This window comes from Gadus chalcogrammus, chromosome 16, assembly GCF_026213295.1.
Source record: "Gadus chalcogrammus isolate NIFS_2021 chromosome 16, NIFS_Gcha_1.0, whole genome shotgun sequence".
NCBI lineage: Eukaryota > Metazoa > Chordata > Actinopteri > Gadiformes > Gadidae > Gadus > Gadus chalcogrammus.
This window is the reverse complement of record NC_079427.1, coordinates 8,647,977-8,667,676: the sequence shown is the minus strand read 5'-3', so window position 1 is coordinate 8,667,676 and position 19,700 is coordinate 8,647,977. Positions and strand designations below refer to the sequence as shown.

Sequence of the window (19,700 nt, the reverse complement as noted above, 5' to 3'; positions counted from 1 at the left end):
TTCATGAAAGGCCTTTTTTTACCTGTTTGTTTGTTTGTTTGTTTGCATACATGTGCTTGCGAGAGGTGATCAATGGCCTTTGGTTGGAAACTTTATTTCACTCTTAAACACAAATCCATACCTCCTCAGCCGTTCCACCCCCGGTGTCAGACAAGTCTTCCCCTTGGTTGCAGTTCTGAGTCTGCAATTGCTGCTCCATGAATAATTAAGAGGTTCAGATGCTCCACTTCTTATTGGTGGGAGACACGGGTGACAGCAGGGTGCTTGACAGAGCCGCTTAGCGTCACAAAAATGGGAAATTACTTTCTTGTTTTTCACCCAGGTCAGCCCGTTTCCTCTCTCCCTTCAAGATGATTCAACGCCCCCCCCTCCCTCCTCAGCATGCACACTATGGTTCATCTCGGCCTCATCCCGGGCAAATCATTTCAGACAGATGCTGTCTGATGTCGAAAATGCAAGGCAAAGTTTTGGAAATTGCAGTTTGATACTTTCTGATCTATCAACCTTTCTTTTTACCACATGGACGAATGTGTTGTTAGCAACTAGTGCTTACCCTTTATTTCAGGGTGAAACTCAAAGGGCTCTTACACCTGAGGGCTGAAGGACTCAAGCCCAACACACGCTGGCGCCGAAAAGGCGCGTCAAAAAGCACGGCCCCGTTATTCCGGACGTACTAGCCCGCACCGCGCCGCGCCGCCCGACTAGGCTTCACGCCACTGTTCTATTCCCTAGCGTCGCCGCCCCCTGAAAAAGCGCTTCTAAAGCTGTTTGGTACATCCCGGCTTGATACAAGGTCCTGTATATATGGAGATTGTTGATGCACTACATCCACGATGCGAAAGGATTGAGCAATGAAAGTAAATAAAGTGTGTACAGTGACTACAACATAAAAAAAGTGCCCGACAGTACATCAAGTAACTGAATGAATGTGACTATCATTGTAAACACAAACAGAGGATCATGGGCATCAGGATCATGTAGTCATTAAACAACTGGTATGACGTGATGGTAGCCTATACCGACTAAGTTTGTTGATCTGCTTCTTTCAAAGCATATCACAACGGCGCTCCAGCGTGCCGTTTCCTTTTGGTGCTAGGGGCGGCTTTTGACGCGCTTGAAATGCGCAACGCTGCGGCGCCGGTGTGTGGCCGGCTTCACTCTGTGGTGCTAACAATAAACATATTTTTAATATTTCATCAAATGCTTAATATGGGAAGATAATATAACCCAGAACCTTTTGGTTGGGAAACAAACTTCTGTGTCCAATACTTTTTTTTTTGTTGTTTTAAGTTCGACTTCGATACAGTTGTTCAGAAAAATAAATGACACACTAGGAAAGTGCTTCCTAATAGTCATTCAACTTCCATTAACAGAGAGAAGATTAGAGTCACACTAATTCAGTTGAAGTAGTCCATGATTCAACACATACCAAAAGCCTGAGAGGATGCAAACCCATAAATGACAATTAATGAAAGTCTCAACCGTCTCAATACTCTTATATTCTATTCTTAGGGAAAGCATTGCCCCAGAAACGTACCCGGATTTCAAACTTTTATTGATGTGTCTCACATTCTTGGACCAAATCCTCCTCCCCTGCTTTGGGATCTAGCCAAGAGGGGCGTTGCTTGGTTACCATGGGAACCATGGTGGTAGCCTGTCTCCCTGGCTCTGTCTTCACCTCGCCCCTGTGGTGTTCAGTATGTGCCCTTGTCTATTAAACATCATTAGGCCCTGGTTTTCTAGACCCACATCCATTTTAATTTGATACAACTTGACAAGCCCTGCATGTGAGGTGTCTCGCAACTGTCGAAATATGAAATCTTCCTGCTAGCAAAAAGGAAATCATTGTTAGAATGTCAAAGTAGTCCAATTATAAGCATGTGTTTTGAGTCCCTTTTCACATTTACAGTGTTGAGCAGGGATGCTGACATTTGGTGCATGATGCGGGATGATAGCGCCCACAGTTTTCATCAATGTATAATGTATCTGGATATGAACCGCAAATGAGAATAGACAAAATGGGCCAGTGCAACAAGCTTGATGCAGATGTACAATAAAAATGCAAATCACAGACGAACCACAGACCTAACCAGGACGACTTCTGCTCCATAAATGAGCCCGACGTAGCGCCACATATTGGTCAACATGAACGACCCTCGCCATCGGCACAGAGTTTAATCGGTCTCAGGGCAGCTAGCCTCAAGCCTGACCTGCATCAATAATGGGAAACTGGCGAGTAGAGAACGGAGGGTCTTGTCTCACACTATGGCCTCAGTGCCGAATCCCCACCATGACTGGAATGCAGAACTCAAACCTCATAGGCTGCTGGGGTTCATGAGAGGCCAAATGAGGTAAGAATGTTAAACGTTTAGGTGATTTCTATAGCAACATTCACAATAGATTCAGAAACAAACCTTCGTAACTGCCATCATGCTTGTAGTAGTAGTAGTAGTAGTAGTAGTAGTAGTAGTAGTAGTAGTAGTAGTAGTAGTAGTAGTAGTAGTAGTTCAAATACATCAACATATTGAAGTCAAATAAATAACCGAACATGAACCTACTTCAATGCCATGTGACCTTGTCTGTGAAATCTTTATTGAGCGTGTCTGATGCACAAGACAATGCATTATAAACCCTGTCCACTTGATCTGGGACTCATGATAGCATACAATAAGACATCATGTTCTTCATTCTGTGCTGTAGTAGATGGATGTAAACGACTGGCATCTCGTAGCAGCATGCACAGTGGAGGTTAACCTAACATGCCACGTCTTTCTTGGAGCATAGACCTTGAGACACTAGATACGCAGCCATGCCCTCATAGCATCCCCCCCCCCCCCACCCCCGACCCAGCCAGTTGAAGACCGCCCCGAGCATGCTCGCTTGCATGGATCTTCACAAGCCTTGACTTAAAGATGCTGGCATAGGCACACACAGGTTACCAGACGATATTTAGCTGGAGGCTCCCACACACATCCTAGATAACGAAGGCGTGCAGTGTTGCTTGTCTAACCTCGAGAGCCTCGATCTTTGGCAATCTTGTAGAACTTCTCGTCACGAGGGAACGTCAGACGAGGACATGCTTGCACTAACAAATGATTTGGAAACTTCCTGTGCAGGATCCTTGTAAAACAATGAATAACGTAATGAGTGTGTCTCTCTTGGATCATATTATCGCATTGCCCTATTGGTCTGTTGTTTATTTTGGTGGAAGGCCAGTGAACTGCCTGTAGCTTCATGGGGTTCATGTATTTGTGTGGACATCCTCCTCTGTGTTAAATTACGAACTGTGTTCACACAAAAATTGAAATCAAACAGAGACTTCTAAAAATGATCAAAGGCGCTGTAAGCCATGATATCGTTTTGGATAACGTCCTGTCGGTTTATGGCCAGTTGGCACTCCCCTCCCCCCTCCCCACGTTACCACATATTTCCGATCCTCAGATCGAAGGCCTCGCCGATGTAAATGCAGGTCTTGCATGACTCTTTTACTTTACTTTTCTTTTTCGTCACCTAGAAACTTTTGTTTAGTGTAGAGGGGAGGGGCGGGGAGAACCATGTTACGGACAAAACAGGTAAATTCCATGATTAACTCGCTGGTCGATCCAAGTGTATTGCAAAGGCCAAAGGCCAGGATTTAAAATAAACCTGCCTGTGTTTAAATTCTCGGTGTACCTAACTGTAGAACAGATTAATCGCTTATTTTTTAGGAAAGAAATGTCCTAACTGCCAAGTTGGCCTCCTGTTTTGCATAATGTACGCAAACGTGAAATCAAGGCTGCCAAGCTCCGAAACTTCCTTCACACACTCGTACAATGTAATCTATAAATATGTTTGTTGAAGCATCTGCTCTCTTGTTTTTTCGGAAACCTTCCCAATTTTGAGTTCTGTAGCAAAGTTGTATTTATTGTCTAAAGTCCTATCTTTGATTTGTTAAGCTCTGGGCTCGCTCCTTATTGACTGACCTTTATAGTTTGCAATGTGTAAGATTGAGGCACTCCCAGTCAGTGTTTTTTTTTTCCCTCCATTCACCGGCTGTGCAATTGTGTGACGCAAATTGCTGTAGTTCAGCGGGCTGGATGGCATGAGTTATAGGGCATTTGTGCGTGTTGATAGTAAGAGACTTGTAAATAAAGAGGGGTACGTGCTGGCCAGGATTTGTTATTTGTAGATTATATAATTTATGGGATTAGATTTTATTGATAACATTATCTACACAATTGTGTAAATATTAGAGCTGTCAAGCGATTAAAATATTTAATCGTGATTAATCGCATTAATGTCATAGTTAACTCACGATTAATTGCAAATAATTTTTCTATGCTAAATATCCCAGATTTTTTGTCCCATAATTCTTCTCATTTTAATTCTCTTATCAACATGGTGAAGTGCATCGGCTTGCCTTGTGTAAATTATTTTTTATTGATAACAACATTGGCATATACTGATCAAAACAGGACGATACAAAAAAAGAGCCTATAGTGCAATTAAACGACTGCTTTGAACAAATGTCATTTGAACATAGCAGTCAGGCTACTGCTTCTTTGTTTTGAGCCAAAGAAAAAGAAAAAAAAGTTTTTTTTTTTTTGTAATAAAATAATTGCGTTAATCGCGTGTTAATTTTTTAACGTCGTTAAAATTGGTTTTCGTTAACGCCGTTAATAACGCGTTTAACTGACAGCTCTAGTAAGTATATAACTGTATAATTCTAATATCATTCATTCATATTTTGAAGGGAGTTCGACTCTAGGGAGGCATTTGCAACAGTTGAATCTGAAATGTATTTGTGTTAAAGTACCTGTGTAATTACCAATGGGGTCGTTGGCAATAAATGCCTGGAAATTCAGTTCAAAATGGTGCTCAATAACCCCAATTCTTTACATATATCTTCAACTGATGCACATATTTAGTTTAAAATAGTATTGATCTATATTGTATCTACTCATCTAAAAAAATATTTTTTTGCCGCATTCTTTCATGGTTTCCATGTGACCTGTGTGTCCACTTTCCACCAGGTCAGGGCCACTCAATGTTCTTTATGCATATGAAGTAGGCCTAACCAATACCTCTGTCTATACTCTGTGTAAACATACTGTATGCTTATGAACATATAACTCAATGCTCGTCATCTCCTAGGTTGTCAGAACACATGCCTCTCCAGAAAAGGGGATGTTCTTATACGTTAGTTTCAACATCCCTAGCTTTAGAATTATGATTTAAGATTATTAGTCCACTCATCCTCGTTGTTGTTTCACTAAATTATGGTTTCTGCACAACAATATGATTATCAACAACGCGTCCATGATGTCCTGACTAGGGCAGCTAGTCAGGCCATAAGTGGTCATAAACAGTCGTGTCAGTCATTGAGTGTTCATTCATTATTCAGATTCAGTTAACGGAATGGAAGTATTACTTATGTTCATTTAATGATTTGCATGAAGTAATTTCTGTATTTACCAAATACAAAATAATGTACTATGCCTGTTTATGCCTTTTTGAAAGGTGCCTGATAAATGAGCTTGGCATGGCATTGAACAGTGTTCTCATGTGTGGGTACTATTCAGTTGTGAAGTAATAAAAGAGTTCAGTAAATGTATTATATAGTAGTATTTATTTTATTTATTGATGTGATCAGGAGGATGCAGTGACCTGATACCCGAATAGTTGATAACTGATTTGTTTTGGCAGATGGCATTAGATCCTGCTGTCTTTTATATGCAGATGTTTGTTTTGTTGCTGTTGTGAAGAATAGTGTGAATTTGTGACTTCTTATAATTATTGTGAATTTATATGTATGCATTTATTTATTATTCCAAGACGGCTTTAGATGCAGAATTTGATCTGGATTTGAAATGGCCCACTGTGGCTTGCCTTGATTGGGACCTCAAACACAAATAAAAAAAGATTCAATACATAACAGACGCTCAAGCTCTGCAAATCATAGCTTCTGTGAAACAATAATTTATTTTTCTTCTTAGAATTGGTAAACAATGACTGCCTGGCTTTGTGAAAAACTCAATGCTGTAAGCAAAAAGTGATTAAAGTCTGTTTCTGTTTATGAATAAACGAATCCACAGTGATTTAATTCTTTTTTAACTTGTGGTTGCTGATGCATGTTGACTTTACTTCGTTATTTGTATTCTAAGTGGTGACCTGATTGGTCAAAATCAAAGCTGCCCTCCAGTCAGATCTATCTGCAACAAGCCAACGTCGGATTAGTTTGAATAATATCAACTATAAAGAACTATGCTTTAGAAATGGATGTTGTGTTTCAACTTCAAGGTTGAGGATTCAACCCTTGCCTTATTGTTTTACACATTACTTGAAATTTATGTCTTAAGATGTCTGCCCTCTACCTGCTCCTTAATTACCTGTCTCTGAATTTGCTTTGGATCAAAGCAATGCACGTTAAATAGACTTGCTGTAAGAAAAACTATTCATTGAAATGTAAATCCGCCAACACCGTCGCATGACAACTTTATCGGTTATGCATCTATAAAACATTTCAGATGATTTGCATAGAAATTCCATCAAAATCAAGCAGGGCATGACCGTGGTAACCAGTTGATATTAAATTTTTCTAAAGTGCATAAGAAATGCAGTGCAGCTGAACTGTCAGGGTTCTAATTTCTCAAACATGATCAATCTTACAAAAAGTATAAATTTTCGTTGTTACAAAGTTTGCATTTTAAGTGTACACTCATCGTTTTAAAAAAACATTGAAAAGCCCACTCATCTAGATTCAGTGCTGTCCCTTCATGAGGTAGGATATCTGACGGCCACTTCAAACCCAGTCACAGATTGTATTCCCTCTCCACACTCGTCCACAGTCTATCCTCTTTGACTAGGTCCCACCTTTTCAACTCCCATCATGGCCTCCGTCTGAAACCCCTCAACCTTGAATCATTCCTGCCATCACCGAATGAAGACCTAATGTGACAAGAAGGCTCAGTCCTATCAGCCATGCGTCTGTGCCCCCAGGGAGCTGTAGAAGAGGGCAGGGAGCCAGTATTCCTCTGTAATGGGAAATACGGCACCACCCAAGAGGAGGGGATCCCAGGGGTTTGTTACAGGGCTTGATGCTTTGGGTAGGAGAGCCGACTGTGCAACAAAGCTGGTTATGAACACAGCTCAAGCAGTTTTCTGAATACAAATGTCATCTAGTAGCGCTTACATACATACATACATACATGTTTACAATGTATGAGATGCACTTACCGGTAATGTATCACACTCAATGCAGAAACGGCACTAATTCAATCCGGCATTTGTTTGACTTTGACTTTCAGTCTACCTTCTTGTTACCTACTAAAATGTCACATTTCCGGTGCATTGAAGAGCCATTTCAAAGAGTGGGATCAACATCCACTACATTCATTGTAACAACCTGTTAAAAACATTAGAAGCACACTCTAAGCTTACCATTGGCTGATGTCACAACACGAGAATATTGTTTTTACCATTGTGCTCCAGACTGGGTTTCGTGGCACTGACTTGAGGAAAAATCCTACTGAACACAATGGTTGAGGAGATCAGATGTCTCTGTTTGCATCAGTATTGCTGCCCAGCCTGGCAGCTCTCATGAATACCTTTCTTGTGTGGACGAGGTAAAGCCTCTTCTGGAGATGGAAAGTGTGGAGGCAGAGCACTGCCTCTGTTACCATCAGCCTGCTCGCCTCGGTCCGGCTTCAAATGGTCGGACCTCTGCAGTGCAAGCTAGACTAGAGTGTCTCCAAAGACACTCTAGTGACGGACTCTTGAACAGACCATTCATCTCTAATGATCTTTCAATGAACTCTAAGCCTGTCTTTATTGAGGGAAGCATGCATTGTTCCGGATGTTCTCTTTCATGTCAGGAGTTGAGTGGAGAATTCTGACAGGCCCTTACACACACACACACACACACACACACACACACACACACACACACACACACACACACACACACACACACACACACACACACACACACACACACACACACACACACACACACACACACACACACACACACACACAGAGAGAGAGAGAGACAATTGGGTTGCACACAATCTATTGGGTTGGCATCCTTACACAAGGCCATCATATGGTTGTGGTCGCTGTCTATCTGGGTTAGCATCCTCGGGTGGAGGAGAGCGAGCCAATGATGGCCGTCATCTGTGGCAGACCGCGAAAGGTCCCGTTTTCTGGCATACTTCTGGCGCTGGCAACCCTCTTCATAATTGTGTCCTAATTAGTATTCAATTCAGGTTGGTTGTGTAGGAATTTGCATCCTCTCATGGGGCTGCCTCACACACACATATTGTTCCATTATTTCATCTAGTATCGTTTATTTTGTAATTTTTTCTATTGATAATCGGATTATTTGTGCAGATTACTTTTAACCCATTCATTTTCAGCTCAAAGGCTTAAGATTTTTTCCGATGGCTCGCCTTTGACTGGAGATAAACTAATACATCATCATTATTAAACATGTCGTTCTTGTAAAAGTGGCATTCTCGAAGAGCTCCGTTGCGTTCTCTTTGGCAAAAAGAATCTAACGGTACGATGCTCCACACACACAGGGTTGAAGAGCAAGTCTGTTGCAGTCGCTCTACTACACCCCCTCTGGTTGAACCCCCACTGCTGGGTGAGGGAAACGCCTCACTAACGGACGGTGCCCCACATGTGATTTGAATGCGTAGTGGGAATGTCGCCATGGACACACAGCTCCCAACACTCATAATACTGCACATGCAGGGGCTTTCATTAGTGGGCCATAGTCTTCATCGCCGTTGTGTTACTTCATTGAAATAGAAGGACCTAACTGACATTTATTTAAATGACAATCTTTGGAGATCTCTGAGCTTGCCACTTTAATGTCTTTTATAAAATGATATACATGACATCCCTGTGGTATAATGGCAATCCCCTACACAAAGACATATGCTTAATTTAATGGCAGAAATAAAATAATTGAATTGATACATCCAACCCGCACACACGGCATCAATCGCCATAGAAGGAAATCTTGATTCTAAACTAAACATGTTGTTCTTATCAACACACATTCCCTGGAAAATATAAGGTCGTAGGTAAACGAGTGTTCATGACGTTAATAATGAGCATATGTAGCAGCCACAATGGCAAACGCTCTCCCTTCTAATAACGTGATGGACGTGTGTTTCTTAAAGGTGTCATATTATACCACCAGGTGTGATTGTGATGTCAGAAGACTCTTCTTGTAAGGGCTAATCACACTCACACCTGGTGGTATAATATGACACCTTTTAAACATGAATAGACTAGACTTATTAAGCCGAGGATCACACAAAGCAGGTCTTCTCTTCAGTTGAGTTCACTTCTATTTCAGTTGCTCAGAATATTTATATCATTCCTTTTTATGTACGGTCAAAAGATACAATGCGGGCTGCATCCCTACCGTAGGTAACCAGGGTAACGTGGGCGGGGGGGTCTCTCAAAACACTCTCACTGTTGCTACCTTTTCTGGTGGTCTACCTTCCAGCCCCTGTGTGCTTTCTGTTTGGGTCTTTGGCGGTACTGCTGCTGTCAAATGCCATAGAGAACCAACAGCCACATTTGTTTTCTGATTATTCAAAGTATTCCCGTACTTTTGAAGCGTTGGGTCTCGGGGAAACCTTGACACGCAAATTATTTTGTTGCAGACTCTGCTGCCGCTGAAATTAATTTTTATTTTTATCAGTGGGTGTTGACGGCATCAGACCAATGAGCAAAAAGGGCTGACGTGAAGCCAGCAATGACTTAGTGATGTTGAAGTAACACCTGTACGATAACAAAGTAGTAATTTGTAGATTAAATATATTGACGTCGACGAATCAGCGCAGCTCTAGCATTCATCATATTTCTGTCTAGAAGGGCATTCTGAAAGAAGCAGTTATCTTACTCTTCTGCCCTGTGTGATTCTTCAGATGTATTGTATAGCCCTTCTCATGCGAACCTCTTCTGCAAGGAGGTTTTAATTATGTAGGGACAATTGGAAGCATGGGCCTAGCATACACTGCCAGGTCCTAAACTCCTAAGCACGCAAATCATAACAGACCCACTGTGTTCAAGTGCTCCGGAAAATAAATTGATTGCACGACACTATATAGGATACAGGTTTGCCTTCGTCTAAGATCATGAGAACAGGCCTCTGACGAGAGAGAGAGAGAGCTTGCTGAGGTTGGCACAGATCCTTCAGCTGTAAGTCACTGATGTTTGAGAGCCCTACTCCAGCGCGCCCTACATGCTGTTGCTCAGATGTCGGAGCGGAACGGCTCCGCTGTCGGAATACCTTATTAAAGAGTTGATGAATATGAGGAGGAATGGGGAAAGGAAGAAAGTTGTGTAAAATAAAAAAAATAAAACATCCACAACAGACAGGCTTCGGTAAATGAATAAATCATACATTTTGATCACGACGTGAGCATCTCGAAACCTTTCGATTGGACAACGCCGGTGTTTGCCAGGCCAATCGGGATACGAGTTCACTCTACGTCAGTGCTAATTTAATCATTTGGTTAAGCACCCCAAACTCCCAACCTTCGCCCTTCTCTCTCTCTCTCTCTCTCGTTCTCTTCTGCTCTCTCTCTCTCCCTCTCTCACACTCTCTCTCTCAATGTCTCCCTTACACTCTCGCCCTCGATTTTAGGCTTCGACTCCTGGCAAGTGGAATAATTGTTAGCGTAGAGAGGAAGTCATAAATCAACACGGGTCTCTGTGAGTCATTATCTATTAATACTCGACTGCACTCGCACTGGAGTCCCCGGCACACTGAGCAAACCACTTCCCCAGCCTCTCCTACCCCCTTAAGACGGGGGGGGGGGGGGGGGGGGGCATTTCCCCCTGAAATATGGACGTGCCAAGAATCTCCAAAATGCGGCTCTTTACGTCTGTTGTGATTGATTTAGTGGGCCTTTTAGAGCGCTTTGGCTTTGTGTGCGCAGACAACAAGCCCGGAGGTTGGGACCGGGGGCCAGTCGATGGCATAATTGAGCCTACGTCTCACGTCTTAACCGCTGCAGGCAGGACACTCTGAACAATTAGCTTGTGCTAATGACGCAGGGTCCACCACCTCGTCCTTTTCCTCGCGGGTAACCTTTTAGCTCTTCCTAGAATCACCGTCTCCATATGGGACATTAAAATAATTAAATCACACCTGCATCGATTTGCGCCCCTCTCTTCAAGCTGGTGAATTGATGTTTTTTTGCCTTATGTATTGAAATCCTCTCTTTTTCACAGAGCGATGATGCTATGAATGTCGCCTCCAACAGCCAACTAGGTGAGTCCATCTTCTTTATCTTAATGTGTATTATTGCGGCCTTGTAATTAAAAGGTTGGTTGGTATATTCATTCATGCACGTCTCCTACAACAAGGTTGACAAGTCAGTAGTGAACAAATAAGGGTCTTCCTCTTTAGTCTCTTAACAGATACTTATCTCACCTGTCTTACATGGATTGGGATAAATGTCATTAAAGAGCAGGAAGGAGAAAGCATCTTGCTCATCAAGGATGTCCGCAGCTATGCAGAGGTCTTTGGGAATCAAACCCAGAAACACTGTAGAGAAGCCAAATTCACGAGCCAGCCAATGCACTATCATGCCCCTCAAATGTATTTTAGAACCCATTTATGAGCCTGATTGCTTTTTAAAGGGACAAACTATCATGTTCAATTCACCCCGTTTTATAACATGCCACAAAAGTATCTCACTCCAAGGAGCAGCGAGAAATGTTCTCAGTGCTCTGTGTGAATATGAATACAAACCGTCTGAAGGTTTCAGACAAATACAATTTAAACTTGCAATTGACAAAAGGCTTTTTTGGTGTGCAAGATACAGTCTTGTTTGAGGACAGCCCTTCAGAATGTCTCTCTAAGATGAGTCTGAGCAAGAAGACTCACTCAAATCTAAACAAAAACGTCCTACCTCTGCACTCGCTCACGCACGACACGAGGTTCCGTCAGGCTGGGTTTTCAGAAGCCTCCGGCAGAGTCAGCCGGCAACATTCTGGACCTGCGCCCGCTGCTCACTGAACTGCTCCGCTACAGACGCTAAGAACACACAGCCATGGGTTTACAACGCTTTCAGTTGGCAACTCGGCGGAATCAGACAGAGGAATCTGAACGAATGGAGCCGTTCATTCACTCACCTCCCCAAAGTCACCCCTTCTCTTCCGAGCCACGCAGAGAATATTACCTAGCTAGATGTGATAAATGGGATCTTTAACAATATTACAAAAGGTTCTGTGTGGGTAAAAGGAGAAGGAATAATATTGAAATATATATATTTAATGTAATGGGCATTCGCATGAGAAATGGAAACTTCAACATAATAGTTGCATTTATCTTACTTTAAATGGGGATTCTGCCTGCAAACTCTGCCCTCCTATTTTAGAAATGTCCAAAACGAAAAAAGTATACTGTTTTGTTGCATGAATTACTATTGTACACTGTCCGAAAATATGAGTTTCAAGTTAATAATGCAAAGTAGTACTTTGTATTAGCATTTACTGGCTGTGAATTCACTGGATCCGTAGCGACACACACAGAGATAACACTCTCCAGGTCGTCTTTTGACCCTATTTTACATCTCTGCTCGTTCACATTGCTTGAAGCAACCTCACACAACGGAGTCGTTGGGCAAAGCAGAGCCTCCCAGTAGCCTCGTGGATAAAACCCCGCAAGGCCTTTCTTAGTTGATCAAATCTCGCTGGCTCTGCAGACCACACTTGCCAAGACGACACCGCCTGGCTTGACGGAAAGTAGTGCCCAGAAGATTTGAAATAAAACGACTGCCTGGAACTGCACTGAGCAAACTTTTTCACTCTTCATAAATCCTCCTCGAAGTGCCTGGAGCCAGCGGTGATCCGGACGATGTTATCTTCTCTTCTCCTACGGAAATGTACTCGTCTTTTTTTACCATCTGTGTTGAGAGAATGTCGCTGTGCTTCACCTCGCCTCTCTTTCAAACCCGTCCACCATTTCCTGTTCTTACCTGAAATTCTTTACGACATATGTTGCTGAAACCGTCAAAGCAAGATGAAGATAATGTTTAAAAGATACATTTGGCTTAAAGGTTTAGCTTTAGCTGACCTTTTTGATAAATCCTCTAGCATTCAGAAATCCACTAACGCCATACTACATTGAGCAATAACCTTGCAACCCAGTGCTAGCCTTCTGTCTGGCTATGCTCGGGCTATTACCCATGCTGTCAGAGCTGTGGGGAGTTTGCTTGAAAGGTCCTTAAAATTTATGTTCACAAGATGTTGATTGCCCCCTTGAACCAAGCATCGACCCGGCATTCAGACCCTTCTCCGCCTCCCTTTCTCACACATTCTTCTCCCTGCCTCTTGCCTGTCACCACACGTCAGAGCCCTCGTCACAAGAGAGCCGTTCTCTTCGATATGGCGGAGCTGTGTTAGGTTACGGCCGGGCGGGACAACATGCAAACAGCCCACACTGGACCCCAAATCCTCAACGCTCAACTGTATCTGTGTTGGCAGATGTGGCAAAATCTCTCCTCCAATATCGGTTGTGCAGGACCTCCCTGTTATCTTGCATTCAGTCATTTACAGATGCTTTTATCGAACGACACTTGCAAGCCAGGCTGAGAGCGACAATCCAAGCCTGCAATCGCAATTGGGCCGCTGCCCAAACAAGTTTTCCCAAGAACAACAACTCGCTATAGCACACAGAATACCAGGTTAGACTTCTTAAATATCTTTGATAACCATTCCTTTTGAATCTATTAGAAGCACTGGATCGGTTGCAGAGTTCTGTTCACAGTTAATTGCGCCGGGGCTTGAATTATTGATGCGGGCTGGGCTCTGAGGGCGGACTACAATGCTCATTAGTGTTTAGCAGAGGCTTCCTTGCAGTTGAAACCCCTGAGCACCTCTAATGAGTGCGATTAGAGCATGTCTTTGGTCCTCTTCCTTAACCTTCAGGTAGGGAGCATGCGTGGGTGCCGCTGCTTTTCGCATGGAATTATAATCACCACACCACCTTTTACTTATTTATTGTACATGAAGAGGGACTTTTTTTGTCCTCTGATGGCCTTTTTTTAGTCTCTCTCGCTCTCTCTCTGTCTGGTCGCTCCTATTCTCTCGCACGTTTTCACTCTCTAGCGATTCGTCTGGTTTTCTCTCTCTCAATTTCCCTCTCTCTGGGTTCCTGGCTCATTTTCGTTCCCTCTCTCTCTCTTTCTGAGACTCCTTCTCCTTTCTTACTGCATATCCCCCTCTACCCCCAAATGCTTCTTACTCTGGCAGGTGATATTTATTGCACTGACCTATTCAGCCCTCAGCTCACATTTAAACACACCCCGTTCTCCTCTGATCCAAGGGTAATTAAACCTGTTGATGGGGAACTCTTATATAAAACAGTGTTTGACTTAGACGATGTGGATAACTCTGGATTATAGCTTTCAGGGGTAATAACACATATACTTTCACAGACATTTATTTAATACATTTTAATGTGAGCGTTGTTAATTTGGTGTGATTTGGTGTGAATTCACACTAGAGCCCTGTCTGAATTTAACGATGCAGTGAGTCTCTGAGTGCCTTACCAGCAATTACTTTTCTCTTGAAGATGCTATTTCTACTTCAATAAATGTGTGCTTACTTTTGACAGCTGTAATGCTTGCTTTTTTGTTGGTTCTTTTGGGCTGCCGAGCCAGTACGTTATTGTTTTGTACCATCCAGTCCCTTCTCGTTTGAGGAATATAGCATTTTATATTAGCCAGGTATCGCAATCCTCCAAACCTCCAGCCTCCACCTTTTTAAGCAGAATAGACGGCAGCAAAACACACAGGCCAATCCCATTGAACTGCTATTTACTAAAAAATGTCCCCATGGAGAATCTCTTGTTTTTTAAACATAGTAATCGCAGCGGTTGACATGTGGGTGATGGAAGGGAGTGGTATTTTCAGATCTGAAGGGGGATTGTTTGTTTTCCCCCCTGTTCCCCAAAATCCAATGATGTGAATCACTGGAGTGTGTCTTCTTCTACACCGGCACATTCAAACGCTCGGCCACGAGCCGCGCCCGATAAAATGACATTAATGACAGCCCGGCCCGTCCCCCGGGACGTGTCCGCCATCCACCCCCTCCGATCCGTCACTAGGCTCTCAGTGTTTGTGGCGGCGGGGGCCAATAACCCTGATGTCTGGGGCTGCGACTCAAGCATTAACAGCCCGCGGTGCTGCTGGCGGCGGGCGTCGAGATGTCATTGTAGTCTGGGCCGCTTGCAGCATTGTATTGACCTGCGCGTCGTCAGTATTCCCCTCACTGCGACGCTCACACTTCATCATCAACTTCTGCGCGTGTCTGTGTTTGTCTCTTTCAGTTTCGTTTTCTGTTCTGTTTTTTTAGGGTCTTTTATGTCGGGAGCGATAGATAGTGATGAAGCGGTACCCGTATGGATCCAGGATGATATGTTTAGGGTGTCGGACACCCGGCTGAAAGATTCCAGGCACAAAACCGCGATGTCCTCAGTCTACTTGTGGACGTCCCGGGGCACGACGAGTGCAGCCTAATTCCTACCTGCTTAATGTGAAGCCTAAAACACAGCTGTGGGGGGCTTTGGGTGAAAGCATGTGATGACTCAATCGTGGCTGAGGAAAGAGATAAAAATAAGTTGCAGTGAGTGCACCGTTGTGGTGAGTCGACACATCTGGTCCGTGACACTGATGGAGCTCCAGGGGTCGCAGGTCAACCTACTCTATGCCCCCCCCCCCCGGTCGCCGTCTGGCAGCGTACTCCAAGGATGTGTTGCCGTTGATTTGTGTCAAACGGGGGCAGCAGGGCACAGTGCCAGGTCACACACACACTCTCTCACTCTCACTCTTGCTCTCACTCTTGCTCTCACTCTCTTTCTTTTTTTTATTATAAACAAGTACACACATTCTTAAGTTTACAGACACACACACATACATTCTTACACAAACATACATTATTACGCACACACGCATACACTCTTGCACACACATACACGTATACACACAATTCCACAGATGGGAACGGCTGCCAAATTATCGTTCTATCCCTATATTTGAAAAGGTTTTTTCCACTTTTACCCTATACAACGTATTTCGTCTACTTGTATTTGTGTTGCTTGTTAGTAACGTTGAGGAAGTCAGGAATTCTGACACACGTTTTGTTTGTTCGTTCAATTAGTGTGCAAGGGCCAATCTTCTTGAGACTAACAACGGCTGCCTGCTGCACAAAAACAAATACGAACAAAAGAAGATGTTGTTAACACACCTTCCTCGAGTGTGTTCCCCGCTGCTTTGAAGCGCTCTGGTTTCGGATCCCTGAGGGGTAATGGCGTTGGCACCCCCTGCCTCTGCACTTGGATCCAAGCACCTGATTAGAAGCAGAAATAGGTAGAGTGGAAGTCAGGGATTCTCCTGAGTCTAATTGCTTCTGATACACTTGCAGGCAGCCCCTATGTTTCTATCTTTACAGCCTGGCACCCATATGGCATAGGGAGCAAATGACGAGGCGCAGGCTCTTCTCCCTGTGATTTCCCTGACCGCCATTTCTTCAACCCGAATGTTTCCCTTTCTGCTAAGATCATAAAAGTAACGACGCTCGTTCGTCAAAAGCAGAGCTGTCCCCAGCTCCTCCTCCTCCTCCTCCCCTTCGGCGGACAGTGTCGTTACAGTGCGTCGCCCAGCGCTACGACGTGCGTCTTGTGGATCACCTGTTGCCGTTGAGCAAACCCTGAGTAATGGGTGGAAGAGCGGCAGGTGGCTGCGGAGGAATGGAGACAAAGAGGAAGGCAGAGGAGAGAGGCCTTTTTTTCATTATCTCTCTCTCATTCTCGTCCCCTCTCCCTCTTTTTTGGTTATTAATTGAAGCCCATCAGAGCGGAACCAAGGCCAGCGACTTTAGTCTTAATTAGTTTCCCTTTTTTTTCCTTTTTGCTGCTTTTCCGCTGCCACTGGCTGCAGCCTCTGCCCACTTGGGGATCGGCTTATCTGACGTGGCTGTAGCCCGAGTCTCCCCTTGTAAGCGTTGCTGTGCCGGGTGAGCCGTCTGAACCCTCTCCAGGGGATTTGAAAGAGCTCGCTGGGATAGCGAAGTTCACACACTATTGAACACAACGCATGCAACCTTCACGTTTTATATCTAAATTGGCGAAGTTTACAAACAAGGGCGCACACACACACACACACACACACACACACACACACACACACACACACACACACACACACACACACACACACACACACACACACACACATTAATGTGCAGTCCCAGCAGAAGGGCGTTTAGAGGTGGTGTAGTGCACTGAAAGACACATTTCCCTCCCTAAGCCTCACTCCCAGCAGAGCCCGGCTCTCTTAGATCTGTAGGCTGATGGACATGCTGAGATTTAGTGAGTATATCCAACGCACCCCTTCCTCCCCTAGCTCCGACCTCCATCCCCCCCCGTCCCTCCCTGCATCCTCTCCGTCTCCCCCCCCCCCCCCACCCCCCCACCCCGCCGCTGCCTTGACGGGGTGAGAAGATCAATGGGAGCTTTGTAATATGAAGGAGAGTCGGGACGACACGCGCACGCCTGCACACACGCGCAGGCTCATAAAGGCATGCGAACGCACGCCGGCACAGACATTCAACACACTCGCGTACACACACCCATTCAACACATGCACGCATGCACACGCACACGCTCACATTCAACGCACACGCGCACATTCAACGCACGCTCAACACACACACACACGCGTTCAACGCAAACACACACACACAAATTCAACACACAGACACACACACATTCAACACACACACACACACACACACACAGACACATTCAACACACACACACACACACACACACACACACACACACACACACACACACACACACACACACACACACACACACACACACACACACACACACACATTCAACACACAAACACATTCAACACACAAACACACATTCAACACACACACACACACACACACACATTCAACACACAAACACACATTCAACACACACACACTCACACACACACACACACACATAGTGATTCAAAACACACACACACACACACACAGATTCAGCAGCCCACACAGTAAGTTAAAGAGATATGACACTGATGCAGTGCGCCTCCGTGACCCTGACGAGTTATCTCCGGCCCTCGGTGGGAGAGGTCCTGCTTTTGGTAATTGAAGTGTGGGACGAATCCATTCCATTCTGCTGTGGTCAGCTCCTACCCACCGCAGTGTTGCAGCGCTCTTCTACAACTATTCACCGGGGTGAATATGGACCTGTCGGTAGACACTGTTCCTTATTTACATTTTCATAAAACTTTTGTGCACGTTGTTTGAATCACATCATCTCATCACAGAGGGGAGGTCGAGTAACTACCGCCTATAATTCAAGTGGATGACTAGCCACATGAGGGGCTGCGCCTGAGATATGTTGTTGTTTTTCGTCCAGTGTACTTTGTGAAAGTAATGGTGATGGTTAACTGGAGTCTCAGGAGGAGTTAGAAGTACAGAGGTGCAGAGTGTTCTGGTTTAATGAGCTCGGTTCTGGTTTATTCCGGTGTGTTCTGATCAAACTCAGGACTTTACAAGTCAGGTCCCCATAAATCATGTCCTCCGAAGACTAATAACTGAGAATGTGTGTCACCATTTGTGGTGCTGAGATACCTCATAAGCCATTGGTCTTATGAGGAGCTCACTCGTGTATCCCGATGTTATAAACTCTGAGACGCCACCTGGAGACGAGACCCCTCCATTAACTTTGCGCTTTGTGTGATTAAGATGCTAAACGGTGTATTTCATCGGGTGGAATCTTCAGCCGCAGGCTCCGGGACATTAATCTAGCGTAGCATAGCGTGGCGCTAACTGACAGATTATTTAATTAACAGACATCGCTCCGTGTCATCGACACGCTTATTCTGCGAGCCAATTATGCGCTTGACGTGTGCGTCGATATGACAAAGCTAATGTTTGCAGAATATTAGCCGAGGGAATCCCGGCCGACAAGGTCCTTAACGAAGCGAAAGGGGGAGCGCGGGACGACTGCTGTAGCTTCACTTCCATTCATGTCTAGTTTGTTGTTCATTATTTCTGTGTTGTTGTTCCTCTCCCCCTCCCCAGATCTCCGGCAGATAGTGTTTGTCATCCAGAGCCAGAGTAACTCCTTCCATGTCCAGCGGGCCGAGCGGCTCAGAGCCAGTCTGCTGCAGCAGGCAACGGACCTCACAGAGGTAGGAGATTAGCAGGGCTGGACGTGCACGCACACACACGCACGCATGCACATATGCACACATGCATACATACATACTTAGTTACTTACTTACTTAATTACATACAGACAGACAAAAAAACACACACACACACACACTCGCGTACCAAAAAGCATGCACACACACATACAAAACATCAGGCGCACACACATACACACACACACACACACACACACACACACACAGGCACAAACAAGCAGGCGTGCAGCTGCACAAACACACACTCCCCAACCGTACACACATTGCATTATTCAGTGGGGTAACGGGTCTGCCTGCTTACAAATCATGTGGTGCTTAAACGTCGCTTACCTGTTCTGATTTAAGCAAAGTGTGACAGTCATAAGAACTCATAATGCGGGTATTCACTTCCTACTGATTTATCTCCTTATTTTGTGCTTGAAATGCAGCGCAATCATTTTATTGTGTGTG

General features: G+C 44.4%; 1 protein-coding gene across 1 annotated transcript in view; it reads left to right on the top strand.

The window, feature by feature from the left end:
- The window catches only part of LOC130406016 (beta-1,3-glucosyltransferase-like), a 45,798-nt gene that overhangs the window by 4,096 nt on the left and 22,002 nt on the right, over positions 1-19,700 (top strand). The window contains exons 3-4 of the mRNA XM_056611381.1: positions 11,239-11,278; positions 19,123-19,232. Of these exons, the coding sequence (XP_056467356.1) occupies positions 11,239-11,278; positions 19,123-19,232 (150 nt within the window). The remainder of the gene's footprint in view (positions 1-11,238; positions 11,279-19,122; positions 19,233-19,700) is intronic.